Below are 20,134 nucleotides of genomic sequence, written 5' to 3' on the forward strand. Positions count from 1 at the left end.
CTGCAGAGTTGGAGCGCTTCGGGAGGAAGTGCTTCATCGCCTGAGTCGCCTTCTGTACCTCAGCGTACCTGTCGGTGAAGTCTTTGACCGAGGTTCCGAAGAGGCCAGCAGGGGAAAGCGGCGCGTCGATGAATGCGGTACGCTCCGCATCCGGCATGTCTGAGAGCGTGAGCCAGAGATGCCTCTCAGACACGGTGAGCGCCGCCATGCTCCGTCCGATGGCCTGAGCTGCAGACTTTGAAGCGCGGAGAGCAAGGTCTGTAGCACTTCTCAAGTCCGCCACACAGATCACGTCGGGTTTCCGGAGGAGATCGGCCTGGAAGATTGTAGCGTGGCCATCGTGTGCAGCGCTGACGCAGCCTGTCCATTAGCGGCGAAAGCGCGGTGGAGCAGGGATGACGTCATGCGGCAAGCCTTAGAGGGCAGCGGCAAGCCTTAGAGGGCAGCGCCATCTTAGCACGCCGTCCAGCGGAGGGCGGGCATAAGTGCGCTGCTATAGGCTCTTCGACCGGCGGGAGGGAAAGGTAGCCTCTGTTTCTGGCGTCGTCAACTTCGGAGAACGCCAGAGAAACAGAAGACCTCGTCCTCGTCGAAAACGGGGAGCTCCAAGCCCTAGCGACCTTTTCATGAAGCTCAGGAAGAAAGGGCGCGGGTTTGGAAGCAGGTGAAGACCGCTCCCCGGGCAGGAAGTAGCCGTCCAGTCGGTTGTGGTCCGGCTGCTCAGGCGAAACCCATTCAAGGCCAAGGCACGCCGTGGCTTGAGTGAGCACGCGAACTAGCTCCGCCTCGATGCTAGCTCTCTTTCCCGTCGAAGCACGGACAGGAGGCGCGAGGTCCTCAGAGCTCGCCCAATCCTCACTGCCGGACGCCAGGATAGAGCAGGAATCCCCATCTCGCAGCATCGCGTCGACCTCGTCCGCGTCGGCGACGGAAGCGGCGGCAAGCTGCGGCCGCTGTCCGTCAGGAATCGACGAGGAGGAAGCCAGTGATGTAGCTCGCGGGCGCACCGGCGAGCTTTGGCGGCTGGGAGATGGTTCCGGGATCCGTTGCGAAACGGCGCTTCTTACGGCGCGGCACAACAGCGGAGATCACGGGCTCTTGGAACGATGCCAAGCGAGTCCGCAGAGTCGCTAATGGCAAAAGTTCACAGTGAGGGCAGCCGCCGTCAGAGAGAGCAAGAGCCGCGTGTTGTTCACCCAGGCAGGAAACGCAGATGACATGGCGGTCCCCGTCGCTGAGTGTGGCTCTGCACGAGCCGCAGGAAGGCATCTTTAAAAAGACGCTACTCTTTTAGTGAGTGTGTTTCGCGCCGGTGAGCACACACTAGAGCAATGAACAAAAAGGATATAGGCGCCGGATAGCGCAGCAGGAAGGCGATGAAGGCGGCGTGGCCAGCAGCTTCTCGACTCGTTCCGCTGAGTTGCTTCTTCGACGGCGCGGCTTCTCCTCGGATTCAGCGATGTGATGTCTTCGCTTGAAGGATTGAAAATCAGAGAGTTGAGCCTGCGAGCACAATTTATAGCCCTAAGCCACGCCCGTTTTGGCGGGACGTGACGCTGAAGGGCACGAAGCGCCCTCATTGGGTGTGGCGTCACTCTAGGTCTCGCTCGATAGGCTCAAGCAGTTGCCCGCATAGCAGCCAATCGGCGCGCGAGCTGCCTCGTCTGTGTCTGTATGCTGCGGGAGCGCGTTTTACGTTTATACAAAATTTAAGGATCATTTTTGGCTTCAGTATTCTCGTGGAAAAGGATTTTCCCCAAAGCGTAGTTTACTACGCAGTACGAGAGTATCTCTCGTAAGAGAACGGTGTTGCCAGATTGGTTTGTTTTACAGCCTAATTGTGAAAAATCCACGCAAAATTATATATATAATAAACACCCAAAATAAATCCAGAATTAACAGTACAAATTAATTCATAACTTCTATATTGTGGCATCACAATTTTTCAATATGAAATAAAACAATTCATATGTATAAATAATGTAATAAGTAATGCTGTCATAAATTACTGACTGATTCATATATATATCACATACCATATATATCGCATATCATATACCACATCATCATCCAATGATATAACAAAAATGATCGACTATGCCAATAAGTTGTGTTGTGTTTGTTGATGCTGTCTAAAGTGCACTGTAGAAAATGCATGGGATAGAGACTGATATAAGTGCATGGTGGTTGTTGCAGTGACGCTAAATTAGCCAACATTTAACCTTAAAGTTAGCTGCTCAATCGTTCTCATTGTTTTGGTAGAAAGCAATTATGCCAATAAGCTGGGTTGTGTTTTATGGAAGTAAAATAATGCCAAATGTTTTTGAAATAAAAAAGCCTGTTGAATTGCACTACTTGAAAAAAAAATATGCATTACATTAACCATGCTTGCATTTTAATGCATTGTATTTTTAGGGCTTGCATTTTTATGGGCTGAAATTCAACATGGTTGTATATTTAAGTTCCTGGATGTTCCTGGATGTCAGTGTTGAATTTACTGTCAAATTTGAACCACTGAATTTGTGTAAGCGAATTTATAAAGCGAAATAAAATGGACCGAAAATTGCCTGTTGAATATTATAGGTTGTATTTTTAAACAGTTTAAATATTTTGGAAGTGAAATATGAAAGATGAATATGGATTATTGAATTTTTATTAATGAAAATGTGTTTGAAATGTTTTGAATTGAAATATTCACAGCTTAAATATACAACCATGTTGAATTTCAGCCCATAAAAATGCAAGCCCTAAAAATACAATGCATTAAAATGCAAGCATGGTTAATGCAATGCAAATTTTTTTCAAGTAGTGCAATTCAACAGGCTTTTTTATTTCAAAAACATTTGGCATTATTTTACTTCCATAGTGTTTGTTGACACTGTCTAAAGTGCACTCTAAAAAATGTGTGTGTGGTCTAGATTTCAGAATGCCTCGAAGGAAGTTCAAGCCTTGCCCCTCCTGCCAAGCACCTAACCAGGTGAGGGAAAGTGGAATAGAGCATCATGTCTAATATTCAAATATGTGGTTTTAATGTTCTACATTTCTCATTATTAGGTCAATTGGACACTAAAGTATGCTCCTACTAAATGACCCTGTATGATATCTGTACTGTTACAAAACAGTGATAATGTAAGACGTCTGGTTGATATATATTTTGATTGCTTGTTTTGCACCAAACGCCATAGGCAACATTGATTAGAGTAGCCTGGGTGTCTCCTACATCTGCCACTTTCACTGTATAATAATAATAATAATAATAATCCTGTGTCAATCTAGAGACGCATATTCTGAATTGCATTGTGCTTTGTGTGTTCCTTTCTTTCCTTTATACAGCCAAATTAAACTGTATCTTGATTGTACTTCTTCTCTGTGACTGTGGATCTGATGTCTCACTTTGGTATACTTTTACCAACACAGATGAGCCGCAAAACCTGCAGCTCTTGTTTCGCAACCATCTCCCAAAAAAGCAAATTAGCGGCCAAAAAAGTGACCCTGGACAGGAAGTGGGGGGAAAGGATCCTAAAAAATAGAAATGCGGGAAGAGTTGTGGACTCTGCCCATATTGCAGTAAGTAGAAATGCTCATATTTCATTAAGCAATATGATTTGTTGTTTGTTTCATTAATATTGTGTGATAAGGCAAGGGCCTCATTTTACAAAAATAAGTTTGATATGTCAGTGAATGAATTTGGGGTAGTCATAGATGGCATTGGTGTAACATGAATATTGTATTGGTTGAATATACATGAATATTGGTTGTATAAAGCAGGGGTTCTCAAAACTGTTTGTCCCAAGGACCCTTTGTGTGGGAGAAAAATTTCCAAGGCCCCCCTCATAATCAAAACAATTAAGCATATGCTTGCTACCGTTTGTATACTTAGATGCCATTTCTATTCTCTGAAGTTGTGTTCGGGTTCACTATTCCGTGTTTTCTAGCTGGTGTGTACTACTTGATCTTTAGTCAACTTTGGATTTTGAATCACTTAATGATGTGGCTCATTACATTTATCCACGTTCATCAGCTATCTAAATGGCAAATAAGCCAAGCTAAGCAGCAGGAAGAACGGTTCATCATGTCCTGAGTGAAGTGATTCACAACAGATTGACTTGATTAGTCATAATCACAAAAAAGTTAAATGTTAATGTTTTAATTTATTAGTGCATTTATAATCAAGATTTTATATGTAGATTCTAGATCATTACATCGTCATTAATAAGCATTTCTCAACGATAAAGCACAACTTTCTCATTCAAAGCAAATCCACTTTGAGAACCACTGGTATAGAGCACATATTTCACAAGTTCACACTTACAACAATTAAACAGAGTAAAGATTTTTGAAGATGCGCATTTGGCGTGCTGTCAGGGGGAGGACTCTTGACAAGGATTTTTGCCCGAACCCAGAGTGCTAACAACCCCCCCCCCCCCCTTGTTATAAACGTATTTAGGACTAGAAGTGGGAATAACTAATGTTTGCTGTCTGCATTTATTTGTTACAGGTTAAAAAACTAAGTGCATTGGGCTATATCCCCATTCTATTTTTCGCCAGGAAGGAAAAGGCCTCTAAAAAGTTGGTGGCCGATGTGGTGACCCATCTGCCACCCACTGAGGATAATCTAAACATTGTGGCCACCATGAGAAGGGCCTACAATTTTGTATTAATCAAAGAAGGTAGGATTTGTGTAATTTAAGTCATGACGGTTTTAAACTAGGGTTTTTTATGATGGGGAAATATTGAAAATTAACATACACATACAATATTGTAGGGAACTCCATGACAACCTTGCCAGAGCCCCAGCCAGAGCCCCAGCATCAGGCCCAGCTCAAGCCAGAGCCCCAGCCAGAGGCCCAGTATGAGGCCCAGCCAGAGCTCCAGCATCAGGCCCAGCCCGAGCCCCAGCCTGTGAAGGAACAACCCCCCCCCAAAAAAAGAAAGTGTAAGTGAACTGTGGTCTTAGCACACCATGTATGAATTTTCCCTTTTTGTAATCATTATTCATGAAATACATAAATCTTCAGGTAAATTTAAGTACAGTCAATTAGTTAAAGCTAGGGTAGGTAATGTTGGAGAGCTAGCCAGATTTGAAAGTGGCACCTCTTCTAAGCTCCGCCCCCTCCTGTCAGTGCTCCGTCCAAAGCTACGCCCCCCCACAAACATGAACGCGCATCCACATTTGGAGTCAGCTGCATGTACCTACGACCTGTAACGCAACTGGCTTACACCGACAGAGAAGCTACTGTTAGCATTGGGATTTTTTTGAAAGGGGGCGGGATTTTTGTTGGGAAAGTCAGGGGAGAGACGCACACGTCGATTAGACTGGATAAACACATGCAGCATCTTAATTGTTAAGAAAATGAAACGAAATAAATGAATCCTAAATCAAGCCTTTATTACAAAACACTAGACTATATCATACAGCATTCAGAAAAATGCGCACCCCTAGTTCCTCCATCTATGGCCCAATGACGCGATGAGCATTTACTAGCTACTTTAAAAAACGCGGGTCAGGAAGCGGGTCGGGTACAATATTTTCTTTCTTTTTTTTTGCGGCCCGAGTTGCGGGCGGGTTAGTTGAAAACGTCGGTCGGGTGCGGGTTGTTTATACATTGACCCGCGCATCACTGCTGTGCACGCAGTGGTGCTCGGGCACGAGACATGAAGGCATCTGATTGGTTCTTTACATTCGCACCGAATGGCAGTGATTGGTCAGAGTTTTTACTGTCCTACAGCTGCTACAGAGGTCAGATTTTTTTTCATTCCTTTTTCTGAACACATAATGTATTGACTACTATCAGAATGGAAGGACCATTTCACCCAGTATAAAAAAAAAATGTTTCTGAACAGGATTACCTACCCTAGCTTTAATAGCGAGTCATTTTCAGTGGCCAGTCTGATACACAAAGGAGTTTGTCCTCGCATACATACATTTCAGTACTGAACACACACTCTAGGACTAGGAGTAAAGCAATGAGCAATACACACTTGAGGAGAGATGAATACACACACACACACACACACACACACACACACACTCTCACACACACACACACACACACACACTCTCACACACACACACTCTCACACACACACACACACTCTCACACACACACACACACACACACACACACACACACACACACACACACACACACACACACACACACACACATCAGTGGGCAGTCATCAGTCCCACCCCCACCCCCACCACTGACGTTTTCAAAGTTCAAGGACAATGGTTAATGTTGTTCCCCAGGTTTTTATGTATTAATGTTTTGGTTCCCCAAAGAATTTGTTAAAGGGGGGGTGTAAAATGCTATTTCATGCATACTGAGTTTTTTTTACACTGTTAAAGAGTTGGATTCCCATGCTAAACATGGAAAAAGTTAAAAAAATTAAGTTTTATGTTTGATGGAGTATTTCTGTGCCAAAAATACTCCTTCCGGGTTTGTCACAAGTTTCGTAAAGGAAGGGCGCGCGCGCACCCGTAGACCAGAGCGAAAGCAGTACGCCCATCAAAGCGCTGTGCTCGGCTTTGCTGACATTTTCATTCATTTCAATTTTAATTATATGATGAGATAGGGACTATCTTGACTACTTTCATTTAAAGGTTTTGGACATTTATGGTTCATTCATTTGTCTTTTTTTGTCATTTAAGGTTGCCAGAAATGTAGTAGCCAAAATGTTTACAAATATGACTCCATAACAGGAAGAAGGATAAATGAGGTAAGAAATATATTTTTCATTAGGCTCTGATCATCTCTCCATTGTCTGTGGCTCATCTGGCATTTCACATATCACAAAATACTGACCATTTAAGCAAGTGGTAATTTGAGTCCAATTATGTTCAACTGAAGGCCAAGTGCCCTTGCCCCAAAAAATATGAAATTCAAAACCTGATTATATGTTTGTGTCTTTCTGTAGGGGCAAGCAGAAGTAAGGGTGAAATGGTTACCTTGCTCTGCATGGTAAGTACTGCTTTATATTGGTTTATATTGCCTTCATACATGTCCTTTCTGTTTCCACTTTTAACCATCTCATAGGTGGTGGATAAAGGTTGGAATGTATATTGTAGCACACACAACTTTAAATGTACAGGTGGGTCTCAAAGTTTTGCAACCAACAAGCACAGCGTTGAGAGAATTGTCATGTCCACTAGGTTTTAAGTCCAGTCAAAGCAGCCTTCTTCCTGGAGATTTTAGAGCATGGTTGCATCTGCTGACGGGCTTTATGTACATGCGGATTTCCTTTTCCATTAGGACCAAAACTGCTAGTAACTGGTTTACTTAGCATGGTATTGCTGTGCTTAACTCGTCTCACCTGAACCCCATAGAGAGGACAATGATAGACTCCAAACCCAACATTACAGACAACCTCAAGGTCGCTATCAAAGCAACCTGGGCTTCCATAACACCTCAGCAATGCCATACACTGATGGCCTCCATACCAAACCACACTGATGCAGTAATTTGTGCAAAAGCAGCCAGACCAAGTATAGAGTGTATGCATTAACCATTTTTGATAAGTCAGATTTGTACATTTATTTTCAAAAGGTCGACATTTCTGTATTCCTCTTTATTCTAATATTTTGAGTTGATGATTTTTGGTTTTCATGAGCTGTAAGCTGTAATCATCAAGATTAAAACAACAAAAATTGCTTGAAATATTGCACAATATTGTAATTTTGGAGACCCACCTGTATATGAATTACACTGTTGGTTACACTATTGGTATAGGATGGATTAAATGCAGTGTCAAATATTGTCTACAGGATTTAGCCACTTGCTCTTTTCAGTACCATGCATAATTGCCCCTGTGTGATTCTATGTCGGAAGTAGACATTCACTGATATATATACATCAGTATCGGCCAAGATCATCCTTGTTGACTGATATCGGCTATTGGCTAGTTAACTTTCTATGACTTTATCGATGAGAGTGGCTGATGTTTATCTGTTACAATGCACTATATGTATAGGTTTGTATAAAAACAATTAAATACAAGACCGTACAATATTTTTTGAAAATATTTATGCTGTGAAACTTGTTAAAATGGCTCCTCTGTTTTTCACTGCTCTAATGTGATTTTTTTGTTTTTTTGTTACTGATACAGTGGAAAAATCTGGGAGGCGACATGGGAGCCGGCATGCCAGGTCCCACCAGGTGCCAACCATGTGTGACGTCACCCATTGGTCTATAATTCAATATGAGTTAAATCCCTGCTACGAGTTGTCGAGTTCGCCGGTACGGGCACAGCCATCCTGGTTGCGGATGTGACGATTTTAGGCGAGGAGGAGCTACGTTACGTTACGTTACACACTTTCAATGGTTTCCACCCTAACATGCTCTCATGCTGGTTTTTTGTCTTTATTATTATTGTTTTTTGTTAAAAGCTGTGTTCAAATAAATCAAAGTATACCTATATTTCTGTTTATGTCTTTCCATTCAACATGTGGGTTAGCCAATCAGCTGAAATTGTCAACGCGTCAAATGATATATTGCAATATGATGCACCAAGTATGTAGGGAGCAGGGAGGTGGAACATGTTTTCATTCATATTAATTGACACCATTAAGAGAAAGTTGATTCCACCAGCTAAACCATACATTTTCTGTGTAAAGGGTAGCTGAGGTAGGCAGGGGTAGATAAATGAACAGGCTTACCAGGACCAGAGGTCATGAGGGTCCAGAAGCCTCTACAATTTTGAAAGCACGGTTTCTAATTCAGGAAGGTTTATAAAGGCTTTTTAAAAAGGCTCCTAAAGGTCAGGCACATGAAACCCTGGCTGCTGCACTGTGGCCTTCCATTGACTTAGACGCACTGAATGTGTGTGTGCAAGTCTACCCCCGGATGGGTAAAAAGCAGAAGACAATAATATATATATATATTTTACTTTTAATGTTATTATTTCAGTCTAAATGGGCCAGGGAAGCTAGGTTTCTTTGTTGTTTATTTATATTTTTAAAACTATAACGCTACATCAATCAATATTTATTTAGATGTTATCATGGTATTCATTTCTTTATTTTAATAATATTATTTCGGTCTTATTACCGGTGAAATATTACAGTATGCTGTATTATAATACAGAACATTACGATATGATCCGAGCAAGACGATTTCAAAGTCCATATCCCACATAATCGGACAGCGATCAGGTGGTCTTTAACGCCAGTATCGCTTCAATGTACATATATATATATATAGGCTAATCATTGGTTTTGTCACCAGCAACACGTTGCTCAGCTTTGTTCCAGTAAGTGACGTATGTGCCGCTCGGCGGGAACACATTATAGTTCACTTTGAAATTAAATTTTGGTATGTTTTAGCTTACCTCAGACAAGAACGGTTTGACCTAAAAATATCAAAATTTAAACTACTGCGGAAAAAAAGACACCTACATCTTGGATGCCCTCGAGGTAAGCTAAAACATACCAACATTTAATTTCAAAGTGAACTCAAGGTGAAAATAGCTTTTTACCATATTTGACAGTGCTTACAATGGGTAAACTTTGGTAACCATATCTACATGGCATCAGAGGCACAGAGCATTCTATAACTGCTGTTCTTATGTGTTTAGCACCTTCTGTTGCTAAATGACAAGCCTTCAAAGATGGACTGGGTTCATTTACATTTACATTTAGTAGACGCTTTTATCCAAAGCGACTTACAACTGAGGACAAGTTCAGGCATTGCTCAGAGTAGCATAAGCCAAACTAGGGAGGATTAAAGGAAGAGTTTTTATTTTTTTATTTTTTTATGTCAAGTGCTCACGGAAGAGATGAGTTTTCAGTTGTCTTTTGAATGGTTCAAGGTTCAGAGGTCAATGTTTCAAAGCAGGAGTAGCCTAATGTATCCTCTTCAGACTGACATATGTTACTCTCCAGGTTGAGACCTTTCCAACGATGTGTTTGCTATAGTCCTACGTCAACGTTTTAATTTTTACATATCATGGTTTGCAGATGATGCACTTTAGCCTCCTTTATTCTCCCCAGAGGGATATCTGCCTTGAGTTCAAATGCTTCACACATAACACTTGACATATTGTTTTATCATACAGCTGACATATACTTGCAATAAAAAAACAACATAAACAAAGTGATATGTATAGTCAGACTGAAGCACATCACACAGCAATAATCTATTGCTCATCTTTCACAAACAGTGACAAGAGCAACATTGTATCATGAAGCTATTGCACAACCAGCCTCAAACAACATTATTTAAAGTTTTAATTGAGGTAGGTCCAAATAGGCCTATGGTTTAGAAATGTTAAAGGACAAGTTCGGTATTTTACACTTAAAGCCCTGTTTACAGATCGTATCTGATGAAATAGAACGGTTAAGCTTAAAATTTGGACACATGCTCCTGTCCCGGTAATTTTAGGTTTATTTCGCTTTCCCCCACACCTCTATAATGGTTGTCTATGTGCACTGGAACATTCCTTCCTAAAACACATTAAACTTTCGATTACAAAGACGTGAAACTCACCGAGTGGTCAGGGGTGTTCACTGGTATGCTCACTCAAAAATCGCTGAAAAAGATGCACAAGTAAAAAGCTTGAGTTGATACTTCAACTTCTGCAGAAGTCTTTTTAAACCCTCTATACTTCTACCTGAGTAATGAATGTGAATACATTTGACACCTCTGGTTATAAGTAGTTTTTAATTGCTTTTTATTTGAATCCATCGATCTTTTTTTATGTAACCCGGTTAAAAAAGCATTAGGTTATAAGTGATACTTGTAGTAGGTCTATCATTTAAAAGTCAGAGCATATAAATTAGGGATGTCCAGATCCGATCACATGATCGGAAATCGAGCCCGATCACGTGGTTTCAGACTCGATCGGAATCGGAAGTTACCTCCCGATCAGGACTCGGATATATATGTAGCCTAATGTATATATATTCTCATTATTTTTTAACACATCTATAGTTATGGGATGGCACAGAGTTAGACCCTTTTGACTCCACACAGAAACAGCAACGCGTGCGGCATGACATCACTTTGTTGACATCACCAAAAGTGAAGAATTTATGTTATTTATTACTTGATTGTTTAAGCTACCTCACAGAAGTGCTCTGTTTGTTAACAGAGTTGTTGAATGTTAAAATAAGGTGAATTAAATAAAAAATAAGGAACATCCTGGATCTGTTTTTTCGCTCTTCTTTATTCTTTTTTTATGTACATATTAGAAGTATCGGATCGGGACTCGGTATCGGTAGATACTCAAAATCAAATGACTCGGACTCGAGGGCAAAAAAACCTGATCGGGACATCCCTAATATAAATAGTGTGATTTAAAAAGGTTGAAATTCATTCAAAAAGTTATGATAAAAATGTTAAAAGCAGTTTAAAAATGATTATAGGTTTATTGTTTTATGTAAAAGATAAAGTATTTCTAAAAACTGTGTAAACCAGCATTTATGGGGTTAATAGCGATTGGACACAGAGATCGACGAGGCAAGAGAGTGAAGCAGAAGAGTGAGCGTGACAGAGATTTTCTGAGTTAAATTTTGAATTAGTAGTGCACAAACTAGTGTGTAAATTGTGTATTATGATTGTTTCCTCGACAACCAGTGACACGCTGCATATTGAGAAACGGGAGGAATTTCTACACGAAGTTCGGAGACTGTTTACATTTGTGAACTGCTAATGCTAGCGATTAGCCACCTTGATATATAGGCTGGAGTCCGTTCATTACAAGTGAACGATATTTTCTAGTTAAAGTTTGACTCCCTCAGTTGAACAGTTCGACCTGAAGACAGAAAGAGACTCAGACAGAGCTTGGAGCAACCAGGACTTCTCTCGTGAGTTTTACTGGAAACGTGGAGAAAAGAGAAACCAACGGAGTTCGTGTTGAAATGCTGATCGGATGCTGAGCCTTCTCCTGTGACTGTTGGAGAAAGGTTTAATAATAATTTTGGTTGCCGGCTTTAGATTGCTTTAAGGTGTGTGTGGGCCCACAAAGCATGTTGGTTTAAGTGATGTTGAAGTTGGATCATTGATGTTTTCTGAATTAATCCAGTTGAAGGTTAACAGGATTTAAATGGTTGTCTGTGCATTTATATATGGTACAGTATTGACAGTATTTTCCTTTAAAAAGAGGGACATTTTATGTTGAAGGTTTAAAACAGAACAATCAAATCCTTATTTAATTTTCTTATTTAATTTTCTTACTTCATTGGAGATAATAATTTCTTTATTGAGTAAATAATTTAGATATATTTTTCTAAAACCTTGTGTTGTGTTACTTTATTATTTAAGCTACCTGGAAAGAGGTTATCATTTTATTCTGAGAGACACATATGGTTAAAAATCTTTATTAAAACTATAACTTAAGAAAGGTGAATTCATAGGTAGGTTAGAAAAACATTTAATGTGTGTACTTTAAAAGAGAGATCCAAGATAACATTTAAAACTGAGTTAATCAGGGTTAAGACACATTTGATAAATACCTTTAAAGAACCCAAAAGCCCTGCCCTCATCAATATACATACTGAGGGGAGCGCTACATTTATTTTAAAATACGTTATTTTGTTTTCATATATTGTGTCATGCTTTCCCGAAACAAACTCAGTTTGTAGAATTGTTTCTAAACGACATTTTGAGCAAAACATTGGCACCTGGATAATCTAGAGTGATTGACTGTAAGTGTGATGATCATCACAGCCGTTCATGAGAGTTTAAATGCTGGGAATATTCCCATCTTCCCACAGGAGAAGAAGAAGCAAGCAGGAGGAATTACTCCAGGAGAAACTACGGACATACTATTGTAAAGATGGAGATTAAGGAAGAACCCTGCAGAATAAAAGATGAAGATACAGAGAAACAAATAGGTTGGTGTTTTCCTTCATTCTCTTTAATGACTGATGAGGAACATTAAGATGAAAACTGAGACATGACAATACATCTAAAACTAGATACTAGATTCCGTAGTAAACTGGATTTCTGTTAAATTAAGAATGAACTTTGTTTGTCCTTCTTTATTTGAATTTTGGGAATTTGATGTTTATTTTAGACTCGATGGAAGTGAATGACGACAAACAGCATCATTTCAAAAATGAAGATGCAGTCGTTTCAAAGACTGAAGGGAATTTCACACAAAAACAAGCTGGAAAATCTGGAGACGAAGGATCTTTAACCTGCTCTGAGTGTGGACTGTTTTACGTGCACAAATCAGATCTTAAGAAACACATGAAAATTCACACTGAACAAAATATTTTCACATGCACTCAGTGTGGAAAGAGTTTCACTCAGAAACATACTTTCAAAAATCATCTTCTCTCTCACTCTGGAGTGAGATCATTCAGCTGTGATCAGTGTGATAAAGCATTTGTTGTGGCATCAGGCTTAAAAGCACACCTTAAAATTCATACTGCTGAGAAGCCTCACGTTTGTTCTGTCTGTGGAAAGAGTTTTAAACAACTGACTTATTTAAAAGTGCACGAGCGTGTTCATACTGGTGTGAGACCTTATATGTGCTCGGACTGTGGGAAGAGCTTTCCTTCAAACGCAGAGTTAAAAATACACCAGAGAATTCACACTGGAGAGAAACCGTACAAGTGTTCACACTGTGAGAAGAGTTTCTCTCAGTCAGCACACCTGAAAGCTCATGAGAGACTTCACACTGGAGAGAAACCGTATCAGTGCTCCTCATGTGAGAAGAGATTCACCCGATTATCTCAGCTAGAGGATCATGAGGTAAAGGGTTGCCCAAAGTTGCCCATTGCCCAAGTTCCAGTTGCTTTTCTGTTTTGTCTCGGGATGCCCATCCTGAAGTAACTAGAGTACGTCAGCTCCAGTTTGGATCCAGCCTCTTATGAAGACTTCAGAAGAAGAAAACTCTGAATCAACATGAACCAATGCTACAATTTTCTATATATCCGAATCATTTGTTAACATGTTCACATTACTTCAACGATCTCTTTGTTTCTGCTTTAAATAAATGCATTGTTTAGCCTGACAAGCCAGACCCACATCAAGATGTTAGGTCTGGGAACACGCCATTGGCAGGGCTCAATCCGAGGGGCGGGATAAACGGTTGTCTTTCAAAGTCCCACTGCACGCAATAGGATAGTGCTACAACCAGAGCAACGAAGAAGGTGACGTACTCAGAGCGACGGAATTGAGTCCATGCCGTTTTTTGTTAAAGAAAAGCTTAAAGGATAATTCCGGTATTTAACACCTTGAGTCTATATTGTAGTTTGTTTTGGATGAACAAGAGTGGTGGACAACATTTTTTTTACAATGGTTCCTCTCTCGAGTTTTTGACTATATAAGAATTGGCCATGGACCCATTTAACATTGGAGTCAATGGGCATGTCCGAAAATGTCATTAAAACAGCCAATAATGTTCGTTTACAAAACTGTTAAACTCACCGAGTGGTTAGTGGTGTTCGTTGATGATTATAAACAATATATCGTCGCAATATATGATTCCAATCCGTTTATTTTGCTATTGTGGAACTATTTTTTCAACAATGGGATCTTACAAAATGACGAATAAAACACGACAGAAACTGTATTTCGCAACACTTTTTGTTTCTGGAACATCAACTAACATCACTAATCACTCGGTGAGTTGCACAGTTTTGTAAACGAACGTTATTGGCTGTTTTAATGACATTTTCGGACATGCCCATTGACTCCAATGTTAAATGGGTCCATGGCCAATTCTATTATAGTCAAAAACTCGAGAGAGGAACCATTGTCAAAAAAATGTTGTCCACCACTCTTGTTCATCCAAAACAAACTACAATATAGACTCAAGGTGTTAAATACCGGAATTATCATTCCGGTATCATATAATTATCATAATTATCATATTAATCATTATTAATAATTAAATTATTAATTTACATAATATATAATTCTCAAGTTCTTTCCAAAATGCATTACTGTATGAACAACCATAAAACAAGTGGGTTACATTTTCAAGTTCATTTTTACAAAAAGTAGCTACATTTGTTATTAATATCAAGAAATCTTGAAATGTACATATTAGATGGGTATATGTTATGTAGTATTTTTAGATGTAATTCTCTAATTTTATTTGTGACACAAAATTTAAAAGGAACAAGCCATGCCTTCTGCCAATTAATATTCATAAAAATAGCATCCCAGACATCATGGTTGTTTAAACCAATGACCATTAAGCTGTGTCGTCAGCAAGTCGTTTCCCATCATGCTTTTGATCAGCAGTCGGTGGAGAGCGACTGCGCGCGACTGCAGAATCCGAAACGTCCGCCTTGCGATCGCCAGAGTTTTTTGACATACGTCAGCATGACATCCGAGCCAGGCGGAAGGCAATCGGACACTTTTCTAACCGGCATGCATCTCGCGCTGATGATCGGTTCTGCGCAGATTTTGCTCATCTCAAACAAGCCTAGTGTTTCGAAACATCTGCGCTTCGGGATCTCGAAAAGCTTTGGAACGTCAGTTTCGCGTCAGCCATCCCTAATGTTTTCGTCTAGAGTTTTTCCTGTGAAGTGATGTGAAAATCATTCTGCCTAATCGTTCACATAAAACAATACATTGATTTAAATTTTGTAAGAAACGTTTTGTTTAAAAGACAATATGCGCGGGGGCGTGAATGATCATGTTTAATGCTGTGATTCACACCTGAGAAGACAATGACTCGCATAATGAGCTGCATAATTTGCCTTTCAGTCGGGAATGTCACTGAGAGGGAAACACAAGAAAGAATGCGAGGACAAAATAAATATATATATATAATCCAAATATAAATGAAAGTCAAAAGCACAGAGTACACAGTCATGAAACAAATCCTGATCAAATAGGCTATATGCATCATTCTAGAGAATTGGTTCAAAGTTAGAGTTGGAAACAAATTTTGTATGCTTGCAAATTGTATAATATCCAAGGTAAATATTTCTAGTAATTGTGCAGTTTATTCTCATACTGTATTTTCAGTAAGTTTTGGAATATATATCCTATCCCCACATGTGTGGAGTAGCAGTGTTTACTCATTTAGCCCGGCTTCCAGAGAATATGTTCTTGTTTGTAATTAATTTTCTCATACTCAAGTACAGTCATATTTTGTAGAAGAATTGTCAGTTTGACCTTTATTCTGCTGTTCTCTCGATAACTATGAGAAATCAAATGGCGGTCAATAACGCATTGCATGCATCCATAACTAAACAACATCCTTTTTATAACTTGTATTAGACCACTGAAGAGATGAAGTATTTTTTACAGGAACTTCATCTCTCATATTGTAAATGCCTATTTAAATAGAAAAATGTAAATGGAAAAATCTGGTGCAGTTTTACTTTTAAAGGATGATTTATTACCACACATTTAAACCCGTTGTCTTAATGTAAATTATTACATATTTAACTCAATTTAAATCACATTAGTTTTTGTTCCTTTTGATTTCTTACGTCTCAAATGCACAGTTCTTCAAATAGCAGATCTGCCAGCTGTATGCATTTTGACATCAAAGTTTTCCCTCTAAACTACGCAAAAACCCGGTGACGCCTCTGTCACTCACAATATATATTCTGCAATCTTACACTATGGGGGTAGTGATATAAGCACATTTTTAGACCCGTTGTACCTTATTATTACAATCTAGTTCCGTTCATTCTTATTTATCATATGTTTACATTGAGAGATTTCAATGCAAAAAAAGTCTTCAATATTGTAATGCATCACATCTTAACATCTAAAACAAGTCATTTGAAATATGGATTATTATTTAATAGGCTATTGTTGCCACTTTTACACAAATTCCTAATATGCACTATTGGTGAAAATAATAATAATAATAATAATAAAATAACTCCACAAAGAAACAAAATACATCCCTTCACAAATAGTTTTATGGCAACACAGTTTTCTAAACGATTATTATTTTGACCTTCCCCAAAGATTCCCCTTGACAAACAGTCAAACTTCACTACTAGCTATTGATTAAAGGGTTCATGAACTGCATTGTTTTATAATGTTTCCTGGAATGCACTTATAATGATAGTATGATTTGTACATAGAAAATTGTCATAATTTAGAAATAAAAGGCATTTTCCTACCCTGACTTTAGCCTCTGATTTAAACACTGTTTGAAGGGGCGTGTCTGCTGAGAGACTTCAGTGCCCACTGCTCTGATTGGCTAACATGTTTGCATATGAAATAGCTAGTATTACTCACTCGAAAACCTTTAGCACGTTTTTACTATTACAGATCTCAAGGTTAACTAACCGTGAAGTGCTGATTATAGCATTATATTTCGATCGTGGCATGAAAGGTTGCAGTGATGAGCATGTAGCCGATCACGGACATGTTGAGTGCTTGAATGCAGCAATCTGGTCTTTGCAACTCGATTTCTGCACACTAACGAATCATAACTAACAGTGCAAACACAATGTAAATAAGAGATTCGTTCACTATAATGGGAGTTTTGGTGCGAGTCCAGAAGTCACTGATAAACTTGTGCTTTTTGATTGACAGCTCCAGCGATTGTAGAGGGAGATCTCTTTGATCGCTTTCTATATATTATTTAATCACAGTTTATCCTACTAGGAGAAACAATGTGAAGTTGACCGTTTTGTGATTTACTGACACATCGCTTTTCCACTGCATGGTACGGTACAGCACGGTTCGGTACGGCACGCTTTGGCGCTTTTCCATTGCATGGTACAGTGTGGCTCGGCTCGGTACGGCTCACTTTGTGGCGCTTTTCCACTGCATGGTACGGTACGGTACATCTCGCTTTAAATGGTTCCACCCATGTTGAGGTTCCAAACGTACCGTTCCGATACTAAAATGTGCAGATCACTGATTGGTCAGACAGAATTGCCACTACCATTGTATTTGCGACACGAGACACCAAACCAAACCCGCTAGATTTAAATAGCCAATAACAGCTACCGCTGTAACACCTGTTTTTAAACTACTAGCTTGAATTGCTTAAAGAAAAAAAGAAAAGAAAAAAAAAGAAATGGCTGAATCATGGTCAGTGGACGAAGTGCAGACGTTCCTCTCATTGGTTGCCGAGGAGCGGATAAACTATAACGATCAGTCTATAATCCCACCCACTTTGAAGCGGTACTAACTGCAGTGGAAAAGCAAACCGAGCTAAAGCGAACCGAGCTGAGCCGTGACGTGCCGAGTCGTACCACGCAGTGGAAAATCGAAGTGAGCCGAACCGTACTGAGCCGGACCGAGCCATACCATGCAGTGGAAAAGCGCCAACAGACAAGGAACATCTGACATCTCAGTTACTTACATTTTGTCGCATTACTATCATATATGTCCATATTATAAAAGTCTTTACCAAAGAATACACAGTGAAATGTACTGAATACAAATAAATAATACTCACCTGAGGCATTCACATTGTTGAAAATAAATAACCACATTCCGAGCATTAGGCCCTGTGTCCACCAAAGTATTTTTTCACGAGGCTGGTGTATTTTTGGGAGCACCGCGTTTTTAAAACGATATGAGAGTAACGAGGCGCTGAGCGTGCATTTAACACTCAGGTGCTGTGCCCTCTGCGTTTGAAAGAATGTTCAACTTTGGGTAAAAAAACGCAGCGCTCATCACTGTCACTTTTTACTGGAGGGGTTCCTCCAAATAGGATCGGACCTCCATTATGGCATCTGCTGAGGGATTCCTTCGTGCTGCATCTCTCCTCAAACAGCAGACGTTTGTGGCACTGCTGGTGCTTCTGCTCCCTCTGCTTCCTGTTGCCCGGATGTCTGAGCCAGCTGGGGCTGTCCCTCCCTGCTGATCCCTGAGGTGATTCTTTGAAGAGCCTCATCAATCGCTCTAGGATCACTGAAGGATAACTTCTTAAACCTGGGGTCAAGTGCATCGGTTTCTGATAGCACGCGATTATATTCCATTCTATGAAACTTTCTGTCCATTGATGAACATAGGGTGTCCATCAACTCTATCACCTGTCCTGTGGTTACATCTGCTTCTCTCTGGCGGTTGGCTGTGATTCGCTGCAGACCCTTACATAGGAGTATCATTTTTGAGGCTGTCACATAGATAAAAGAGAAAACAGAGATTTTATATATATATATATATATATATATATATATATATATATATATATATATAATATAAAATACAGGATAAAATGTAGAAATAACTGCTTACTGTACCTAGGGATGGGAATTGATAAGGATTTAACGATTCTGATTCCATTATCGATATTGCTTATCGATCCGATTCCTTATCGATTCTCTTATCGATTCTCATTGGGTGAGGGAATAAGTACAAATTTGTTTGTTTGTATTAACTCACTTTAATATCTGATCAGAAGACACAGCACAGAGCACATGTATACAAATTATGTGTAGCAACCTCAGAACAAATCTAAAAGTATAGGTGAGCTACTTCTCAAAGTGAGTGTGTGTGTGAGTGAGCATGTGTGCGTTTGTGTGTGAGTGAGTGAGCGCGAGAGAGTGCGTGTGTGTGCTAGTGAGTGAGCGAGAGTGTGTGCGAGCACTAGTGAGTGACTGAGTATGTGCGCGCGCGTGAGTGTGTATGTGCGCGCGCATGTGTGCGTTTGTGTGAGTGAGTGAGCGCGAGAGAGTGTGCGTGCGCAAGTGTGTATGTGTGTGTGTGTGCGCGCATGAGAGTGAGTGCGTATGTATGTGTGCGAGTGAATGTGTGAGATAGCACGCGATGGCTTGTCGGAAAGCAACGTGGCGTCCCGTAAAAAGGCCTCTACTTCTGCCTTGAACTTCTGCCTCTGCCATGTTTGCCGCGTTCTGAATCAAAACAACGCAGCGCGTGTGTGACGTCATGACACATTTGCAACGAGCGGAACCGATAAGCGGAATCGATACGCAGGCATGCTAACGGTTCCAAGGAATTGATTCACTGGGCACCGGTTCTGAAGAAGAATCGGTTCTCGGTTCCCATCCCTAACTGTACCTCTCTCCACTGATCTCCAAAGTAACCTAACCAAACGGCAAACTGCTAGTTTCTCCAAGCTCCGCTAGCTTGTTGGGTGCACAGTTCGCATATGCCGATGAAGGTTGTGCGTAGAACCGGCTTTATATGAGATTTTGTTTTGTGCTGTGCTTTGACATTTTCTCTACATCATTCCAAATGCTGCTGTGCTTCTGACTCATTTTCCTGCTTTTGTTTTCACAGCT

General features: G+C 40.2%; 1 protein-coding gene and 1 long non-coding RNA gene across 2 annotated transcripts in view; both read left to right on the forward strand.

The window, feature by feature from the left end:
* LOC306984754 (uncharacterized protein) overlaps window positions 1–8,419 on the forward strand; it is a 35,933-nt gene extending 27,514 nt beyond the window's left edge. Inside the window, exons 9-15 of the mRNA XM_079586410.1 lie at window positions 2,919–2,977; window positions 3,418–3,567; window positions 4,499–4,670; window positions 4,766–4,936; window positions 6,656–6,723; window positions 6,922–6,965; window positions 8,110–8,419. Coding sequence (XP_079442536.1) covers window positions 2,919–2,977; window positions 3,418–3,567; window positions 4,499–4,670; window positions 4,766–4,936; window positions 6,656–6,723; window positions 6,922–6,965; window positions 8,110–8,176 — 731 coding nt within the window. The 3' untranslated portion in view covers window positions 8,177–8,419. The remainder of the gene's footprint in view (window positions 1–2,918; window positions 2,978–3,417; window positions 3,568–4,498; window positions 4,671–4,765; window positions 4,937–6,655; window positions 6,724–6,921; window positions 6,966–8,109) is intronic.
* A 3,022-nt stretch (window positions 8,420–11,441) lies between these two features.
* Window positions 11,442–14,569, forward strand: LOC306984785. The gene is made up of 3 exons (XR_013794622.1): window positions 11,442–11,947; window positions 12,716–12,835; window positions 13,018–14,569. It is a non-coding gene; the product is annotated as an uncharacterized lncRNA (long non-coding RNA).
* The last annotated feature ends 5,565 nt before the right edge of the window (window positions 14,570–20,134 follow it).

Source organism: Phoxinus phoxinus (assembly GCF_949152265.1).
Source record: "Phoxinus phoxinus genome assembly, chromosome: 17".
In the NCBI taxonomy this organism is placed as follows: domain Eukaryota; kingdom Metazoa; phylum Chordata; class Actinopteri; order Cypriniformes; family Leuciscidae; genus Phoxinus; species Phoxinus phoxinus.